The 21650-nt window shown below is 33.4% G+C and overlaps 1 protein-coding gene across 32 annotated transcripts in view; it reads left to right on the top strand.

Moving 5' to 3' along the window:
• The window catches only part of NRXN1 (neurexin 1), a 1346328-nt gene that overhangs the window by 547831 nt on the left and 776847 nt on the right, over positions 1–21650 (top strand). For all 32 annotated transcript variants that reach the window (XM_074286813.1, XM_074286834.1, XM_074286827.1 and 29 more), the window contains one exon: positions 20506–20944. In XM_074286813.1, coding sequence (XP_074142914.1) covers positions 20506–20944 — 439 coding nt within the window. The remainder of the gene's footprint in view (positions 1–20505; positions 20945–21650) is intronic.

Raw genomic sequence — 21650 nt, 5'->3', positions numbered from 1 at the left:
GGCAGATATTAGCAGGCCTTAGAGAGCTGGAGGAAGTGGATGTTACAGTTTGATACCTCCTTTATGTATGCATCTAACCTCTTCTGTTTAAAGTTAATTTGATTTTGCCTACATAGAGAAGGAGCCCTGGGAGATGGTTTTTTATTAGAGATATGCTGAACTATTCAGTTTCCAAACTTGCAAAGCAAAGGAAATTGAAAAGTCCTTGAAGACCTAAGCTTTGGGTGTTTATCTTAACTGCTCATCAGATATTTGTCTTGACAGATTCTGAATTAGGCTGTGAGAACTTGAGCAGTTTTGCAAGTGGCATCCTTTTGGGGTCATTTGACATTTTAGATGACCTGGCATTGTTTGTCAGCAACTCTTTCTCTGGTGATTATTTCTTGATCCATTGGATGGACAAAAAGGGAAAGGAGCAATTATAGTGTTAAAGAAGAACTATTAGGGCAACCAGCATTTTTAATGACCAGAATAATATACCTCCAAATTTCAGTATAATGAGTTAGCCTTGGAAAAGGACTAAAGGCCGGGAATTGGCCCTTTGCTAAATACAAAGAGTATTGGAAGAACAACTTTGCTAAATATAGAAGACTTTCAATGTGTGATTTAGATGTGAATTATGGCATACATATGTATAAATATAACATTTTCTCTATGCAATTTTGTAGTACTATAGTACAAAATTGTGTAGAGAAAAATTTATTTAATTAGGAATCAAGGGTCTTTGGTTCTAAGTGGCACAGTAGAGAGATTTCTGGGATTAGAGGCAGGAAAATGAGTTCAAATCCTACTCATGTCACTAGCTTTATGATCATAGACAAGTCATTTAACTTTTCTAAACTTATAAAAATAGGGATAATAATATCTGTAGGCTCAAATAACAAGAGACAAAATTGCATAGTGAGTAGAGAATAGATATTAACCTCAAGAAGACGAGTTCATTTTCCTCCATATACATACTATTTTGTTTGACCCAGAGGAAATAACTTCTCAGTGATCTTAGAGCCCTGTCTGAAAACAGGAATGAAAAGCTAGTATCAATCTGTGTGAGTAGAAGGATTTTTCTCATTGGAAGATCACCATGCAAATGAAATCACAGGTCTCCTACCACCTTCTCTAAAGGTAGTGTGGGTAGAGTGGGAAGACAATATCATAAGGTTTTTTGGTGAGATTCAAATAAGACAGGATGTGCCATATACTTTGTACATCTTAATACACTCTATAAATATTTACTATTATTAGAATTGACTCTTTTACTAATGTGCAGTAAGTTTTGGATAGAAAAATTCTTTTCACAGTACCTAATACGTAACAGATTCTTAGAAAATTCTTCCCCCATCTTCTTTGGACCTCAGCTACCTCATCTGAAATAGATGATCTCTTAGTGCCTTGATTTCCAGTACAATATAATTGGATTATAGATTTCTTTTCAAATATTTTTTTTCATGAGGTGTTGGTGAAGTCATTTCTCCTCTTTTTATTTCAGTTACTTGCCAAAAAATGATATCAAAATTTCTCCCATGAAACTTTCATTCCCAACATTCTGTCATTCTAAACATTTCCATTACAAAGTTTTTAATGCAATAATTTGTTAGCATAGTAGCCCAATCTTGGTGTACCTAGAAATTTTAGAATATCTGGGATATAAGGGACCTTAAAGATTATCTAGTCCAATATCTCTTCTCTCATTTTACAAAAGAAGTAACTTGGGAAATCAGATCTGGAGTGAAGAAGACTCATGTTCCTGAATTCAAATCTAACCTCAGAATATAATAGCTACATGACTATAGCAAAGTGACAAATCCTCCTCACTTTCCTCATCAGTCAAATGAGTTGGAGAAGGACATGGAGAAGACATGGAGTTGTTTGCCAACTCCAACATCTTTGCCAAAAACAAAACAAAACAAAATGCAAATGGGTTCATGAAAGCCAGACATGACTGAACAACTTAGGCCATGAGGTAAAATGACTCACTAAAAGTCACACAGTTAATTATTGGAAATGCCAGGAATTAATATAATCTATATTAATACATTTATTATATTGAAATATAAGGAAATAGAAAGAAAAGTCATCTGCTGATAGAGCTGCTTTAGACATAGGTATTATCTTACCAACACTTTCCTACCTTGGGAATATTTGCATTATTTATTTAAAGAAACTGAATTCAAGTTATTCTCCTTTTTGCCTGAGTGATTTGAAGCCTACATAAAAAATTCAATCATTGCGAATATGTGTGGGTGACTGTGGATGTATATAATGTTATTTTTCACCTATAGTCTCCCAAAGTTTTTTCTAAAGCAAAAACACAATCCCATTCATTTATTTGGCCATTAGCTTCAGCCTGTTTAAATATTGTTACCAAAATATTAGAGAAAAGCAAAGAGTGAGGATTCCCTTAAAAAAAAGAAGAATCAATTCTCTGTCAAGACTTAACCAAAGGAGAAACAAAAGGTCATGATATCAAGAAGTTTTGAGGCAGAATAAGAAAAAGAGAAAACTCATTAAAAATAGTCTCTGTTTTTCCCATATAGTATGAGGTAAGGTCTTCTGCTAGGGGAGATGGGGAAAGTAATATAGAAGATTTAATAAGATAACAAAATAGTTTTGAATATTTTTTGAATAATTGCTATGGAAACTGTGATAATTATAAAAAATTTAAAAGGATTGCAATGATGAGTCAGTCACTCAACTAGCATTTTTTAAATTAATAGTGTTCTATTTTTCCAGATACATGCAAAGATAGTTTTCAATATTTACCTTTGCAAAACCTTTTGTTTCAATTTTTTTCTCTCTCTTCCCTTCCCCCTCTCATAGGTAGAAAGTAATCTGATATAAGTTAAACAAGTGTTATTCTAAACATGTTTCCATATCATAATGCTGCATAAGAAAAATCAGATCAAAAGTGGAAAAAAGACAAGAAAGAAAATTTTAAAAACAAGCAAATTAACAACAACATCAACAACAAAAGTTGGAAATACTATGCTTTGATTCCCATTCAGTTTCCATAGTTCTCTCTCAATGAAGATGTCAATTAGTATTTATTAAGTATCTTTTTTGGACACAAAAGAAAAATATTCCCTGCTCTCAAGAAGTTCCTATCCTAAGGAGACCAGTATCACTGCAGCATAAAATACGTGGGATTGGGGAGTAAAGTGTTAGAAGACTGTAAAGATAAACAGGGGGCTGGTTATAAAGGGGCTTATAAACCAAATAAAGGATTTTTTATTTGATCCTAGAGTCAATAAGAAGCCACTATAACTGATTGAATAAATGGGGGAGTGACATGTCCAGATTTCTGCTTTAGAAAAATCAATTTTACAACTGAGTGGAGGGTGGATTAGAGTAGGGAGAGATTTGAGACAGGAAAGACCAACCAATCAGCAGACTATCTAATAGTTCAGGCCTGAAGTAATATAGGCCTGCATCAATTGGTAAAGTGATATGGTAGAGATTTTATGAAGGGAGAAACAAGATTTTATAAGAGATTAGATATAGGAGGTTGAGCGAAGACGAGAGAATAAAAAATGAAGAATAATATTAATATTCACCTCCTTGACTGGAATAATGGTGAAGTAACAGGAAGCAATCATTTATTAAGCTTCCGCTGTATGCCATATACTATGCTAAGTGCTGGAGATTTTAATTCAAAGATAAAACAATTCCTACCCTGGGGAGCTTATATTATATTTAAAATGATAAAATATTTCAGGTGAATTTAAGATTAGAAAAATAAATTTTCAGTGGACTCATTTGGCAAAGCTATGATATCCTGTACCAAGTGAGTAGAATAAGAAATAGCATGATTACCTAGGGTTAGAGTTTTTAATGTAATTAAGCCTAACCTTCAAAGTCAGGAGACCAGTATTTGAATCCCATCTCCAACACTACTTATGTAAAGCTACCAAAATGCTTAACTCAATTTCCTCATTTACAAAATATTCATAAATATTTTTGTTATTTTTTATTTTACTTTTACCTCACAAGGTTGTTGAGCAGAAAGTGTTTTGTGAACCTCAAAGTACTAGGGGAAAAAGTGGATAAGACAAATGGATGTTAGGATAAAAAGGCACGGATGGGCTATGATCTGAAACAGTGAATGGATTGTGGATCTATTGAAGTACATTATGATATTCAGGATCAGTGAAGCTTTTACTTTAAATGGTTTTCCTAGAAGTAGAGAAAAAATTATACATATTCATCTCTTTCTCCTTGTTCTCTTTGTAACCAGTATCAAAACTCTACAACATGATTTGCCAGAGTAAGGGCAAAAGCTACATAATCCCCACAAGAATCTAAGCTGGGTGACCTTGCCCATATTAGAAATGTTCCAACCCACTCAGCTGTCACCAGAAAGTTGCCAGTGATGTATCTCAAGTGGGTCTAGAAAGACTTCAGCAGAAACTTAAAAAGTTAAAACAAATACATATTTATCCTCTCCAAAGAAAGTGACTCAGTCTTCTTTATTCAGAAAGATATTTATGAGCTTTGAGTCTTATATTTTATACTGACTTCTGGAAAATATTGTGCCTGTGCCTTAGACTTTAACCTTGAGAATAATACTTCAATTGCCTGAAAACACTAATTGCATCAGGTTTATTTGTTGCATTTCTGTTGTTCGTATTGTTTTGGATTAGCAGTCACTAGGGAGCTGATAGGGCTGAAGAGGGTAAGGTCCAGGAGCCTTAATTCATTAAATGTTCTTTGTGAAAATGACTTCACTAATAGTTAAGCTAAGAATTTTTAAAATCGTATTCTTCTTCTATCTTTTATAGTTGTTACTCATGACAATTGTGAAGGAATTTTTGTTATTATTGTGTTTTTGAATAACCTTTAGCAAGATGTGGCCTATTTCAGTGTACAAGTTCCAGAGATAATTTCTAGAATCTAAAGCACTATATTGCATATAGAAAAAAGGGTTTTTTAAACCTTCCCTCTCTATGAAACATAAATTTTCTTTCAGAAAACTAATACAATAAATACCCATTTTAAGGGAAGCTTTCGTTGGAAGAAAAAATCCCAGGTTACAAGAAATTGGTGACAAATGATATGCAAAAGGTATTATTTTCTTGGTTTTCCAGCTGCAAAGATAAGGTGAAAAAAATCTTTATTTGAACTGTTCTGCCTTTGTGTCAGGAATAATGATTTTATTAGTATGGGAGACTTAAGGTATGGAAATTCCCTCTGGAGTTAGTTTGATGACTTGACTTAAAATTTTAAGAGTTGCCTCAATCATTGAATAGTTAAGTCACTTGCCTGAAGTTACATAGCCAATATATATTAATGACAAGACTGGAACCCAGATTCTCCTGATTCTGAAATCATCTCTCTCTCCACTAATGCCAGGCAGCCATGCAAAGTGGGTCACAGATACAAATTTACTCCCACAAAAGCATTGCCAAGAAATTTGGTGCCAAGTGAAGAAAAAACAACAATAGAATCAGAATAAAAGTAGTTCTATCACAAAGAATATTGGCTCATAGCTCAACAATGCACTTCTCAGGTAATACTGAGCATTTTAATCATTTGCATTCATGCTTTATCCCTCTATCAGAATATATTCACCATGAGAATAAGGCTATGATTTTTATCCAAACTTTGTACTAGTGGCTCACATATTGTTCTACATGTAATGGATATTTAATAACTTTAGGAAGGAAAGACAGAAGGAAAGAAGAAAAGTAGGAAACAAGGAGGGAGAGAAGAAAGAGAGGGGAAGGCATGGGAAAGAGGAAAAGAGAGGGGAGAGGGAGGGAGGGGAACAGAGAGAAATTGTGTGATTTTCTTGGAAGGAAAAAATAATCCTGAAAACAGGAGATGAAGGCCAAGAAAAAACAACTCAGGAGGGGACTGGAGATGAGATGTCACTTTTACTTATAAGTAATAATAACATGATTAGTCAATGGCATTTGTCTCACCTATAGCAAACGGTAGCAAAATAAATTGAAAGTCAGCCAACATTAGTATTAGACAAAACTGTGACTCTACTGATGACATAGGATAAAACCAGAGTCCTTGAATAGGCTATATACCATCTGATAGCAACTGATAGGAAGCAAGAAAGTGGTCAAGTAAAATGCATTAGTTCTGGGAAAATAACAGCAAGCAGAGCTGGAAAGGAAGACAGCCAAATAGCTATGAGAGAAAGGGAGAAAACCTTCAATTAGCCATCCCCTCCCAACCCCACAGAAGGTGAGTGGTTTCAGTCTTGGTTCAGCAGCTATTTGTTTAATAGGGCAGCACTTTTCATCTAGGAATCAAACAATAAAAAATTGCACCAAAACAATTGAACCGGCAGGCAGGCTGCCAGGCCCAGAGTCAGACTAAAAATGCAATCTTCAGCTGGGTTGCTGCCAGAGGAAAAACAGGAAGAAGTAGAGGGGGGAAAAAGAAAAGAAGGAGAAATAGAAGAACATATAAATGATAAAGAAATGGAATGGGAATGAAAAGGAATAAGCATTTATATAACACCTGCTATGTGCCAGGCACTGGGCTAAGTACTTTTTACTTTTATAAATATTATTTGATTTGAAGAGACTAGGGACTCTACTTTCAGAAAATTGCTATTCTGAAGCAGTAGTGGTTAGAATATCAGCTGACAACTAGAAAAGTACTGAAAGGAATGAACCAAAGAAGAAATACTAGTTAGTAGTGGCCTTTATTCCACCTAAAAATATAAAGGTTTTTGTTCTGCTAATGAGCATTTTGCAATACATAATTGCAAAAGTATACACACATTGTTTTTGATTTTTAAATGAAATTTAAAGTACAAATCTTCCTCTGTTATCTTTGGGGAACAAATTTAGTGTTTTTAATGTTTTAGCAATTTGAAGATTATTTTTGTGCTTGGATAATCAATCCTTAAAACTCTTTTGCTTTTATTTTCTTTATTTTATTTTATTTCAATATTTATTTCTTATGTATTTATATTTCTTTATTTTATTTTATTTCATTATTCATATGAATGAAGAAAAAATGAAAAACATTTTTATTTAGTTACCATATGACAGGCACTGTGTTAAACCTTATGTACATAAATAGAATAAGCAAGATAGTACTTGTTGTCAAGGAGCTTACATTCAAATGGGGGATGACAACACTGCAAGACAACTGAAAACATACGGTTCATTAGTAGGACTGTTGGCAAGCAAAGCACAGGGATCTTTAAGACATGCCATTGTGTCAGATGGCTAAGTCTGGTGATTTAAAAGACAGTAAGGCAGATGATAGAGATCCAGTGACTTTCCATTTTCTCAGTGTATTACAGCTGGTCACTCCCAGTTCATGTAAGCAATGTGAGCTATGGCCAAGATTTATCTATATCTATATCTATATCATCTATATCTATATCTATATCTATATCTATATCTATATCTATCTATCTATTTATAAGTTGGGTCATCTCCCATGAACAGATTTGCATATAGAATATCTAAAAGTTAATTTGACTAATCAATTTTTGATTTTCTTTGATAATCTTTGATAATCAATTTTTGGAAAAAGAAAATTGTTCAAACTACATTTCTCAAATTTCCCAAATATTAAGTGATCTCCCAAAGAATATTGATGATATCAGCACCTGACCACATTTATTTTTCTCTATTTTTAGAAGGTAACCAGAAAGAAAAATAACAGAACTATTTCCTCATATTCAAAGATGGGAGAGTTACCTGCCAATATTTTCTTCCAAGTTACTGAAGAAGTGTGAAATTGTTTTGCTGTATTCAGTTCAGCTTTAGTTGTTGATTATTATTGCCATTATTGCTCTTCATTGAAACATGTGAAATTAGGAAGTTGAATTGTTTTTGTCCTTGATATTAATCTGACTTTCCTTGAATAGTCTGTGTACATATACAAACTGAATATGTGACTTTATGTATTATGGAGCATAAGTGTCTGAGTTACTATAAATTCTATATAGTTTAATGGGTACAGGAATAAGATATTTAATGTAATGAAATATTCATATAAATAGACCACATACATGAACTTCAATACATGTATTACCACTTTTTAAAGAATTAGTATTCTACCAACTATAGTAATACTATACTGTGATATTAATTACAATATAGTAAATTTATTAAATATTATATTAATATTTCTATAATGATTCAGAGATATTTATAAAAACATTATAAATCTTTTCAAGGTCAGAGTACTTTGGATAGTGAAAAGTATACCAGACTATGAGGCAGAAGATGTGAATTTGTGTCTAAGTTCTACATTTACAAATTGTGTGACTTTACACAAGTCATTCATTCTATTAGTGGTTCATCTATAAAATGAGTCTGATTTGTTGTGAAGAAAATGCTGCTTCTAAGTAATTTTCTTTCTCTGGGCTTTAGATAATTGTGCATTAGATTTATAAATTTTAAATATGTAAATCTAAATAAGTTATCACCTTTGGAAAACAACACCTCTAGAAAGCAAATTCACAGCAAATGAGTACTTCTGGTTGCATTTTGCTGTGTTGGAATATTTCCCTTAGAAATGGAATGGGGAGAAAAAATTTCTAATAATCAAAAAAAGCATAAACATGGATAGAGTGTATAATATAGTTAACTAGATCCTATTTGGGGATTATAATCACACTTCAAAATCACATCTAATTTTTCAATTAAAATAATCTTAACTTGCCTGAAAAGAAAGATGAAGATACCTATTTGTGTTAAGGGTTCAGAAAGCTGAGGACTAGAATCTCATTTTGAACCCTTTGCCTTTGGGGACGAATTTGTGGCATCTTAGATATTGCTACTAGAAACTGTTTTTGCTGTTTGTAATTTTGCAGATATCAGCACAAATGTATTTAGAACAGAACTGAAAATAATTTCAAGTTGGTGGAGTGTTGAATAGGATGTTATTTATAATTGTCAGGTACATTGTTGTAGTTTTCTTGGTACAGCTTTCCCCAATCTCAATGAAAAGCTTATTAAGGCAAGACTGAGGATATTATTACACAATAAAAATTACCAATTCAAGATCTAGACTTTTCAATTTTGACTTGTGAAATGGTGTTTGTCACCATTCATATGTCACCATATGAAGTGGGTTGTCTGAGTTATTTTTATCTTATGATTCTGTATATTGTTAACCCAAAGCTACTATCATGCATAGTTCACAGGAAGATGAGTTCAGTATAGACAGAAATAGACAGGAAGGCCAAATCCTTTTGATTATTTTGCTTCTGCTCTTTTCCAGCTATGCTGCTATTTGTGAATGAGGTGTAGAGAATTCTATTCCTTAGCGATTGTATTTGACTCTGTTGAGAAAATTGCCTTTTCAGAATAAGAAACATAAAAGTACATTATGTTTTGCACATAAAGTTTCATAGTGAATGTTGCTAAACTATAAAATGTCCATGAAATACAGAATGTGTTCTTAATCCATGACATTTGTTATCAAATGGATAACAGATTTCCAGAGATCAAGAAGTGTTTTGTTATTGTTGTTATATTGTTTTTCTTCTGATTGTAGAACTTCTTATGAGAAAATTTGGGCAAATATATATGTGTACACACATGCATATATACATAAATGCACATGGCTATGCATATGTATACATGAATATATATATATATATATATATATATATATATGTGTGTGTGTGTGTGTGTGTGTGTGTGTGTGTGTGTGTGTGTGTGTGTGTGAGTGCACGTTACTGAGTAATCAATCTTCTGGCAGTGGTGAGCTTTTCTCTACTAAAGTAAGCTCATCCCACATGACAGCTCATCACCCAAGCTTTTCTCTGTTTTTGATTGGTCATGTTAATTGATGATAGAAGTTAAATCTGAAAGTAATAATAGTGATAATATAGAACATCAGGGATAAATGTTGTTAGTATCAGAATCAAATTTCTTTTCTTCCTTTTTACCCCCTGTAATTATTCAGACTGGTCATAGCAAAACAAGTGTAAACTAGCAGCTTTTAGAATCATTCATTTCTTGGGAGAGCCCTTGAGGAGCTCAGGTGGTACTCTGGTCTTGGACTCATGAACATCTGGGTGTCAACCCTGACACAGACACTTACCAGTTGTATGATGCTAGGCAAAAGTTTAGATTTTTCTGTGTCTTAGTTTCCTCATTTCTAAAAGGATAACCTCTGAAGGCTCTTGCAAATATAAATCTATGATCCTATGATCCTGATTTTAAGTGAGCAATTAATGTATCACTGAAGGGTGAAGATGAGATTGGAAGAAATTTCTAAATATCCTCACTAAAAATTATCTAGCAGAGAAATTTTAGTAAGTTAGCACTTACAATCATAATACACAGATACAATCACAGCTATATGAAGTTATAGCTCCATTTACAAAATAATCCATCTCAAGTATTTATTAAGTGCTTAGTGAGTGCTAGCTACAAATGTAGGCCCTAGGAATACAAATACAAAAAATGAAATTGTCCCTGCTCTCGAGATTTACATTCTCCTAAGGCAGCAAGTTATCATATAAAAGTATTTATAGAAGAAACACAAGAATATAAGAGTACAGTATGGAGTCCATCAGAATTTGGGATGGAGAGTTAGAAAATCTTTCATGTAAAAAGAACTTCTTGAGCTGGAGGAAATGAAGGCTCTTCAAAAGTGAATGTAAGGAAGAGCTCATTGCAGTCATAGGGGAATATTCAAGACAAAGACACAAAATGAGAAATAGAGTGTTTGTGTTACAATGTGGGATTTAATTTGGTTGGACCACAGCTTATGGGAAGGAAAGTAATGTATGATGAATTAGAATGTAGCCAAACAGAGGAAAGAGATACAGACAGAAAAATAGGAACAGAAAGATAGAAAGAGACAGTGATAGAGAGAGGCAGGGACAGAAAAGAGAGAGAGAGAGAGAGAGAGAGAGAGAGAGAGAGAGAGAGAGAGAGAGAGAGAGAGAGAGAGAGAGAGAGAGAGAGAGAGGAAAGAAGAGAGGGGGGAGGAAAGAAGTGAGGAAAAGAAGGAGAAAGAGAGAGAGAAAAAGGAAGAGAGATAAACCTAAGTGTTTCTCCAATGGGTGCATATACATATTCCAGAGGTTAGATTTACACTTAAGGGGAAAAAAACCCTATGAAACACAAGATTTTCATATAGTAACTTCTGCAAGACTGTTATGTAGATTAGAGAAAAATAAATCTCATATGGAAACATCATGCATAACCTAAAGATCATTTAATTAAAGTGCTCATAAGTGTCCTCTTTCTCAAATTTTAACATTTGCCTAAATATAGTATTATATTGTGTTTGGGGGAGGAGGGAAGCATAATCTTATGGAAAATACCACTTTCTTTGGATGACAGCCATGAAACTCACATTGAGACCATCCTTTTTCAATGTGTCAGATGGCTGCTCAATTGTAAATCCAACTTGGGGACTGCTGTCACAGTCTAAGTGATGTCCCTTGTTGAGCAGAAGACAGTTTTTGGAATTAACATGATTAGATTCTCTGACTAGCGTATTTTACGTTGCCTCTAAATCAACTCATTCAATGGTAGTTTATCAGCAGACACCATTTCATTTTCTTCCTGACAGACAGCATTTCATGGGTGGTTCTGGAAATCCCAGGTCCCATACCCTGTTATGTATATTTTATAGCTAAAGCACTTACCTACAGAGAACCTCTATATAATGCTTCAAGTTTTACTGTCAGCAATGGGATAAGCAATGAAGCCTTGCTGGATCTTCCGTACCTATGTTGTCCAGCCAAATTTATTGGCAGCAATTTTCAAATAAAATTATTTATCTACAAGTTGATCTAATATCACTTAAGTAGGTAACATTATTATTTCCAGCTAAAAGCATATCTTTTCTTTATTCCCAAACCTGCTCTTAAATAATAATTATCACTTTCTTTAAGATACAGGTACAATGTGAGTAAGTTTGTAAGAGAATTATAATTTTGTGCCATAGAGGGGAAACAGGAAAGTAGCAATTGATATATTTTATTTATTGATATTTGTGATAACACATTTTATACTATTTTAAGTTTTATAAAGCACTTTCCTCCCAACGATCATAGAAGGTAGAGAGTATATTATTTTAATCCCCATGATTACTAGATGTGAAATCTAAAGGTCAGAATAATTCAGTGACTTGTCTATGATCATAGAACTATACAATTATAGCTGTTTTAGCCAAAGTAGCCAACTAGATACTTTCTGCATATGATATTTATATTTCTATAATAAATAAAGCAAGATTCAAATGGATACTGAATTGACTTAAAACTCAGGAAGACCTGGATTAGAGTCTAGATGCTGACAAATACTAGCTCTGTGACATTAAGCAAATCATTTAAAGACTTACTGCAATAGGAAACTCAAAATAATTAAGTTGCGGAAAAAGTGTTATCTTGCACTAATAAAGAGATTTCTTTTCCAGGGATTTTTTTTTTTAGCCAATGAAATTACATATCTGTTTCTAGACTCTTTACTCTCCCATACATTATATTTCAATTAAACTGGTCTATTTGTTCTTTCTCATGCAATCAGTCACACAGAGACTATCCCTAGTTCAAATCCTTATCACCTTGTCTGGACAATTGAAAATGGATTCTCCACATATCTATCTGCTTTTCACCATCCAATCCATCTTCTACACAGCTGCCAAACAGAGATGCCAAAACCCACAAGTCAGACATTTTACTGCTCAAGAAACGTCAGTAGCTCACTCATGCTACTAGTCTTAAGGTTTTACGCAGTTTATCATTTAAAGCTCTTTCTAGTTTGAATATAAACTCACTTCCTGGAGCAGTTTCACAATTCTCCCCCACATCCTTACACACCAAATAAACACTGATGTTTCAGCCAGATTTGAATACTTGCTTTTATACAATATTCCAGCTCCTCTTTCCATGTGAATGCTTGATCTAGAATATTATCTCTCCTCTCCTCTCAGTTCTGAGTGTTACTTCACTATTCCTCCTAAGATTGCTTTACTATATATTTTGTGAATATCTATATTTACTTCTCTATGTAACTCCTACTTCTCTCCAGTAGAATATAAATTCCTTGAGCTTAGGGGCAGTTTCATTTTTGTTTTGGGGTTCGTGATCCTTAGCATTATGTCTGATACAACACTTGTACGGTCAAATTAAATTAAGTGTCAGAATTGAGATTTAAACCTCACATCTTCATCTTTTGACTCAAGTCCTCCTCTCCTTTCACTGTTTCAAATATTACTCTGAAAGGAAGAAATCATGAGGAAATGCTGTTCTTCATGACACAGGAGAAAAAAATCATGGGCCTAGCATTTTTAAAAACCACCAATGCTTAATCTTTTGTATTTTTCCCCCCTCTGAGGCAATTGGGGTTAAGTGACTTGTCCAGGGTCACACAGCTAGGAAGTGTTAAGTGTCTGAGGTCAAATTTGAACTCAGGTCCACTTGACTTCAGGGCTGGTACTCTATCCACTGTGCCACCTAGCTGCCCCAGTCTATGCAGTTTTTAAAGAATTTCACATAGAAAATCTGAGAAAGGGCTTCAGAAAATTACCAATCACTTTAGCTTTAAATGGGGAGGAGATGATGAAAAAGAGAATGCAATTGAACTGCTCATGCTTAAGAAAAAGATATTGCAAATGTAAACACGACAAATTTGCTGGATGAGAGATTTTCCTTTATTATCCATTATTACATTTTGCTTCAATGAGAGATCTTGCTGGTTATTTGAGGAAATATCTTTGGAAGTACGAGCAGATGTTACTAGTTTTTCCAAAGGGCACAGGCTCTTTTTTTCTTCCATAGAGGCATTTCTAACCACTGCTTGTCTTTCCATGGAAGGCTTAATTAAAATCTGTTTGCCTGCTAATAAATGAAATTATGAAAATAAAAAAAAAAACAAAACAAACAAAGCATTAATCTGTCAATAGGTTCCTATTTCTTCCTGCCACAAGCCCCTCTTTTAGTCTGGTAAATCTTATAATAACCTTTTCTAATAATAGTTAGCATTTGTATAAAACTTGAAGATTTGTAAAGTACTTTAAAATATCTCATTTTATCCTCACAAAAATGCTGATGGGCAAGAACTATTATTATCCTCATTTTAAAAAAACTTTCATTTGTGTTCTAGATAGTCTAAAACTTGGAAACAACAGAAGTTGTTTCATCTTTAGAAGAGAGTTTCTGTTTTGGTAAGGTTTGAGAGGCTATAAGGCTCAGAGAAAATGAATAGTCCTCCATTTTATTGTTCACATGATTTCAAAGACTTATCCCCATTTAACAAATGAAGAGTCACACAGCTAGTAAATGTCTAGATGAATTTGAACTCAGACTTCTTGACTGAGGTCTAGTACTCTATCTACTGTGTCATCCAGTTCCCTTTTTTTTTTAATAGTTAAAGAGATGTTAAATTTCATTTAGAAGTTATTATAATTCTTTCTAATAATAGCATTTGTATAAAACTTGAAGGTTTGAAAAGTACTTTAAAGATATTATCTCATTTTTGTCTTCACAAAAATGCTAAAGGGCAAGTGCTATTATTATCTCCATTTTTTAAAACTTTCATTTGTGTTCTAGATATCCTAAAACTTGGAAAAAATAAAGTTACTTCATCTTTAGAAGAGAATTTCTGTTTTGGTGAGGTTTGAGAGGCTAAAAGGATCAGAGAAAATATATAGTCCTCCATCTTATTGACCATATGACCTCAAAGTGTTATTATCCCTATTTCACAGATGAAGGATCATATATCTAGTAAATTTTGAGATGAATTTGAACTCAGTACTTCCTGACTTCAGGTCCGTCACTCTATCTACTATGCCACTTAGGTTCTTTTTTTTCCCCAATAATTAAAGATGTTAAATTTCATTTAGAGATTAGTGAAAACAAAGATGTATTTTTTTTCCATCCAAGTTTACAGATCCCATGAATTCTAGTCATGGACTCCAGGTTAAGAATCTTGGACATTAACCAATAATTTCCAACTCAAACTATACATCAAGGCAATAAAATAAGTAAATCCTTCTATAGGGGACTGCTTTACCAAGAATCAAGCATTAGAGATCAGAATTGAAGCTGGGGAGATGAAATAACAGAAGTCAGGATGATTCTACTGTGTTTTGTTTTTATTGTCATTACCAAAGATATTAATCTTTGGAGTAAAGAAAACAGAAGAAAAAGATAAATACATTAGTTTGCAGAGAAGTAAAACTGATTAAAAGGATATTATTAAAGTACACAGATCCTCTTGATGAGTTCAAATCACTAGGCTTTGGCGTTTTACATCCCAGGTTCCTAAAAGGGATATATTAAATATGATTACTGAACCATTATTGATGATTTTTGAAAAATCTTGAAGAATTGGAGAACTGGTATAGAAATGAAGGAAGGTAAGTGTCCCAATTTTCAAAAAAGAAAGGAGAAGGTATCAAAAATTATAGGACAATGAGCTTGACTTTGATTTCTGGAAAAATTCTAGAACATTTAAAATAGCAAGTGTTGATCACAAAAAGCCAGCCTAGCTTCAAGAGTAGGTCATATAAGACTAATCTCATTTCCTATTTTAGGAGCATTACCAGACTAGAATATCATAAAAAATGCTACCTAGATTTCAACAGAAACACTTGAAAAATCCCTCATAATATTTATATGGACAAGGTAGAGTCAAATCAATTAGATTAAGAAATGATTAAATGACTCAATCTCAAAAAGTAATTAATCAGTTAATCAGATGAAATTTTTTACTGTTGTGATGCTAACAATCTTCCTTAACAATGGATATATGAATTAAAACAAATTTTTAAGTACTTACAGTGTGCCTATCATTTTGATAAATGCTGACAATATAAACACAAAAGAAAAATAGTCCTTGATTCCAAGTATCTTATATTCTATAAGAGAAGAAAACACAAAAGATTTCCATTAAATTATGGAAGTGTACTTATATTTGCAGGTGATGTTATACGGGGAAAAATACCTAACACATTGCATGATGTAGTCTGTGTACAAAAATATCTCAACTTTGATTATATTTTGTTGTTGCATAATTATTTCAGTCTTGTCTGACTTTTTCTGACTTCATTTGGGGTTTTCTTGGCAAAGGTACCAATGCGGTTTGCCATTTCCTTCTCCAGATCATTTTACAAATGAAGAACTAAAACAGACAGGGTGATACAGCTAGTGTCAGGGGACAGATTTGGATCAGGAAAATGGGTCTTTTTGACTTCAGATCTAATGTGTTATCCATTTCACCACCTAACTGCCAAAAAGTTTTTGGTCATTTTAGTAGACATAAATGTAAAGTATTGTAATTGTGTCTAAACTTATACTTCCAAATTGAAAGGAGAAGGAAGGATGTCAATGTTATGCATCAGATGACTGTGAAAGGGTAGAGAGAGGGACATAGCGATTTGATTGAAAAGAATATGATTTAACAGCATGATATGGAGTCAAGAAAATAAATGCCATTTTAAACTTTGATAGGAAGTATCCAAGAAAAAATAATACTTATAAAACTGAAGAACTAAAGAACCCATGGAAAGGGGTAATTAGGATGGTGAAAGATTTTAAATATTGATTATCCTTATGATTGATGTTGATACAATAAAAAGCAAGTATTTTCAAAAGACACTAATTGTTGAGAAAGGGTCAACCATCAGGAGAGTCTTCTTGGAGACTTCCAGGAAATTATAGAGTCTAAAATATGGAATTGAGGAAATGCATTCCAGAAATAGGATATAATTCATGCATAGTATGGATAAAGAAGAGATAATGTCTATGTTGGGAAATAGCTAATAGATTAGTTTGGTTTGAATATAAATTAATGAAAGAGAGTAATATGAAGTGGTAGGAAGGGTAGAAAGGAACCATATTGTGAAGGGGAACAGTTAACCCATTCATTATATAGCAGTACTCTAATCGAATATGAAGGCCATACAAAAGGAAGAGGTAAAAATGACTTTTGGGGCTGAAGAAGGCAACTTTTTAAATTGAGACCCTCAGCACCTCAAAAAAAAGAAGCAAAAAAGAATTGAATTTTTGTGATACCATCTCCATGTTATTTTAACTGAACCATGATCAGTTCACCTTAAATTTCAGCCTTACTTTGGAAAAGTCAGATAATTATGAAATCTGGGTCAAATGCAGCAGTAGTATAAATTTGAGAGCTATCAGCATACTAATGATAGCCTCAGCCTAAATTGGCTTCCTGTCTCCTTGAGTTTCTTCAGAAGGAATACAAGATGAGAGACAAAAAAAAATATGGTACTCAAATGAGACAGACTTCTAGGAAAGTGTATGCCCTCTGAGAACTTAATTCAACCCCTCCTGCTTGTCACTACAGGAATGATTTAGATGTGTGTCAAGGAAACTTTCAAGTGAGAAAGTTTCCACGGTACTGACAGTCCCCAGCTCAGGAATGAGTTGTCTCCAATGTTTATTGTCACTTGGTAGTTTGGAAATTGGAATGCATATCCTTTGGGAAGGAAAGTTCTAAAAGAAGAATTGGCTCCCAAACTAGACCACAAGAGTCTATTTCATACAGAACATAATGAAACAATAATATCTTAGAAGTAACTTAAATCCTAGGTCCTGGGAACTGTGACTTGTGTGAAGGTCTTTCTCAAGTAAAGAGTTGTAATTCAGTAAAATTTAGAAATAGGCAGTTATTCCCACTGCCTTTCAGCACTTCTCCCTTTCCTTTCAGTCCCCCTATAAATTCCCATGACCTTTTGTTCATACCTTAGATGCCCACTACATTTTCATTACACCTTCTAAGCCAGCCTAATTTGCCTTCCTAAAATGTTTAATCATATCTACCTTTACTCTCTGCATCCTTCCAACAAAATTCTTATTTTCTTAATGCAACTGATCTCAGTTGGTCTTAGCAGTTTCTAAAAGTTTTTTCCTACTATATTTTATTGCAGATTTCTTGTAATGGTTTAAGGGGTTCAATGCAGGGGAAAATGTTATCCTTTATGTATATGTGAGTCATTTCTAACAAAAACATTAATATATTGCTTAAAAATCCTAAAGACAACTCCCTATATTGGTTTCTATAAAAAGATCATGATAATCAAAATATTGAATATCATTTATTTTAACAATATTTCAACAATCTCTCATTTTATCCATACAAGTTTACCTTTTACAATATAGATCTCTATCCTTCCCTGAGTTCATGCTCTTTGAGAGTTCATCTTTACCCCACTCCCTCAAAAATATATCATCGAGTAGTCAAATCTGTTAATAAGCCCTCCCAAATTAGATGGGTTAGTCTTAGGAGTACAGAGATAGAATCTATCAAAAGGTCCATAATCAAATCCATATTGATAGGAATGATCATTAAGTAATATTCTGGCTTAGTCATTGTAAATTAATCAATAATAAATAAGCATTCATAAAGAGTTTACTGTGGCTTAGACACTGGTCTAAGCACCAAAGAACCAAAGAAAAAGCAAAAGCGATTTCCTCTCCTCAAGGTGTTTAGGTCCTAAAAGGTACATACAAATGTATGTAAAATATATTTAACATACATGCAGAGTACATGGAAGGTAATCTTAGTGGAAAAAGCACCAACAGCCTATAAAATGCTTTCTGTAGAAGGTACCAATTGAAGAGTCCAAAAGGAGGCCAGGGATTTTAAGAAATGCAAGTTAAGAGGGGGAGCATGCTAGAAATGTCGAACACATAAAATAAAGGTACAGAGCTGAGAAATAAACTTTCAGGTAAGAGGAACTGCACGTAATCCAATATGATGGACCATAGAGGAGTACTTGTGTAAGAAAACTGAAAAGATAAGTAATTGCAAGTTTTTGCACAGCTTTGAATGCCAAAATGAAATTGTATTTTATCCTAGAGGTAATAGAAATCCACTGAAGTTTACTCTGAAAGGTTATTGCATGATTTGACTGCATTTCAGGAAAATTACTTTGGCAGTTATGTGGAGAATGGGTCAGAGTAATAGTAAGAAATTTTGGTCTTTGCCACATTGATACATCAGAGTACCTTTTTGCCAGTAGCGTGAAGCATCCTAGAGAAGTTTTGTCTAAAAGTAGCACTAAAGTTAGTTCTCTATAATGTTTTCATTTTCTAGAGAGAGTTCTTCAGAGAAATGCCCTCAGTAGAATTTTCTTGTATCCAAAACTTGCCCTTGAAAGAGGGCCTTTCTTTGGTCTAAATTAAATCTTTCACTTTATGATTCATGGGATTAATTTTTATGCAAAAACTGTTAGGTGTCACTGTTTTTTAAATGAAATAATTACCATTTTATGTAATGATCCTTGATGATCAAGTTAGGAAATTTTCCTTTGTTGTAAGACAATAAAAAACTAGTTTCAAACTGAAATCTCTGCTAGGTCTTTAACTAGAAGTGAAAAAAGTGCTTGATTTAAAGTCAGGTCTGTATTCAAATTTTTCTTCTTCATTTATTCCCTGTGACATTAAGCAAATCACTTCTCTTCCCTTCTCTGGTTCCAAATTTCCTCATCTGCAAAATTATGGGGTGGGACTAAATGACCTCAAAAGTCATGTACAGGTACCTATTTTGAGAAGTCTGAGGAATAATGTTGTCCTTTTATTTTGCCTAATTATCTTTTGACTTATTAAAATAAGAGAACAGCTTTGCACATGACAATAAATTGGTATTATTTTATTTAGAGTCAAAAAGCAATGTAAACACAGAATGCCATCCTACTGAAATGTATTGCACTTGCCTGTGATAAGCTGAAATTTGGTTCCTTAAAAAATGAGCATCATAGAGCCAATTTTTCCTGATATTTGTGTAAACTGAATGTGATGTGGAACACCTGTGACAAAGGTTGATTAGATTTACAGGAAACCATCGTTGATTTATCTAACATTATTCAAGCACATATTAATGCAAAAAAATTCTACCTAGTGTTTTGCATCCTTGATATACTGTTAGAGTGTTTTTCAGAAAATCTAAGCTATTTGCTACTTCAATATTGCTTCTCCTATGTGATTCTGTTACAAATCTAACATCCTCATCGTATTCAATAAAGAATTTGCTTTTTAGGGGAAATACGTTTTGATAGGCTCTGACCTTAATATATGTGGGACCAAAAATGCACAAGTCGAACAATTATAAGTGAGGAAAAATCTTGGAGAGGGAGTATTAAAAGGAACAGGAAATAATAACTAATATTAACAAAATGGAATGTGCTAAGATGGCTTTTAAACAATAAATGCTGCAATACCAGTTTAAGAACAATAGCACAAATTATAAACAGATTTCTTTAAATTGTTGAGTTAGCTTTATAAGCTTCTCTCTCTCTCTTTCTGTGCCTGTGTGTATGTGTGAATTATCTTTGAATTCAATTAACTGGATAGAGTTAGTATTGAATGGGTTGATGCAATAATTTTATTAGCAAGGAAGACAGCTATATCATATGCAATCAGAATATTTCTAACTCCAGGTTAAAAAAGGTTTAAAATTCCACTAGGTATTCCTGTCCTTTATAATTAGTCTTCATTAGGGTTAAATGCAGAAATACAGATTTCCCTGACCTAGTGAACTCTAAAGGATAAATGACTAGAAAATCTTTCTCATGATTATCCTTTATTTACAGGTTGTATATAAAAATAATGATGTCAGGCTGGAATTATCTCGGCTTGCCAAACAAGGAGATCCTAAGATGAAGATACATGGAGTAGTGGCATTTAAATGTGAAAATGTTGCAACATTGGACCCAATCACCTTTGAGACACCAGAATCTTTCATCTCTCTCCCAAAGTGGAATGCCAAGAAAACAGGCTCCATATCATTTGACTTCCGTACCACAGAACCTAATGGGCTTATACTCTTTAGTCATGGCAAGCCACGACACCAGAAGGATGCCAAAAATCCCCAAATGGTAAAGGTTGACTTCTTTGCTATTGAAATGCTGGATGGCCATCTCTACCTATTGTTGGATATGGGATCAGGTACTATCAAAATAAAAGCTTTGCAAAAGAAGGTGAATGATGGAGAATGGTATCATGTGGACTTTCAGAGAGATGGACGGTCAGGTAATTTTTCAATTTTTTCTTACTCCTTGTTGTGCTTCCCCTTTACTAGGAATTAAAACAAAGAGGATTCTTTGTATTTATAACTTTAGTGTAAAAATAATTCCATTAAATTTCAGGCTATAATACGATTGAAAAAATCAGGACTTTCTTTATCATCCTCTTTGAATACCAGATCCAAAGTGCACATTTTCTAAAATTCTTTTTTGTACTGAGCATTCCTTTTCCATAATCAAGCTTTATCTTGGAAGATGATCTCAAACTATTAGTGCCTTAGTTTGTTATTTACATTACTAAATTTTAAAGTAGCTAAAATAGTATCTTGCAAAGGGGATAAAAATAAAATTGTCCAGAGATTGTCACCTCTGTGATACAGCAAACATTTTGACCAAGTTTGGATTTAGGCATAGGCTGACTGACTGACAACTGTGCCATGTAATTTACAAGGCCCTAAAAAGGTGTTGAGGTACTCTCTGATGTTAGGTCCCATGCTGTTTTCATTTAATTTGATAATTGTAGATGTGCTAAACCAGTTAAATGAGAAAATGGCTTCCCTCCCTCACAAAAAAAGTGTTTTTAATATTTGGTACCATTATTAAGGAGGATCCAATTAACCAGACAATTGCTGGATCTCTAGTTTGAGCTTTATGGATTCAAGCAATGCATTACATTGTCCTAGACTGTCTATTTTTTTTAATGAACCAGATTT

This window comes from Sminthopsis crassicaudata, chromosome 2 (genome assembly GCF_048593235.1).
Source record: "Sminthopsis crassicaudata isolate SCR6 chromosome 2, ASM4859323v1, whole genome shotgun sequence".
NCBI classification, from domain to species: Eukaryota; Metazoa; Chordata; class Mammalia; order Dasyuromorphia; family Dasyuridae; genus Sminthopsis; species Sminthopsis crassicaudata.
Note: the sequence above shows the minus strand (reverse complement) of the source record. Positions and strands in the feature narration are given on the sequence as shown.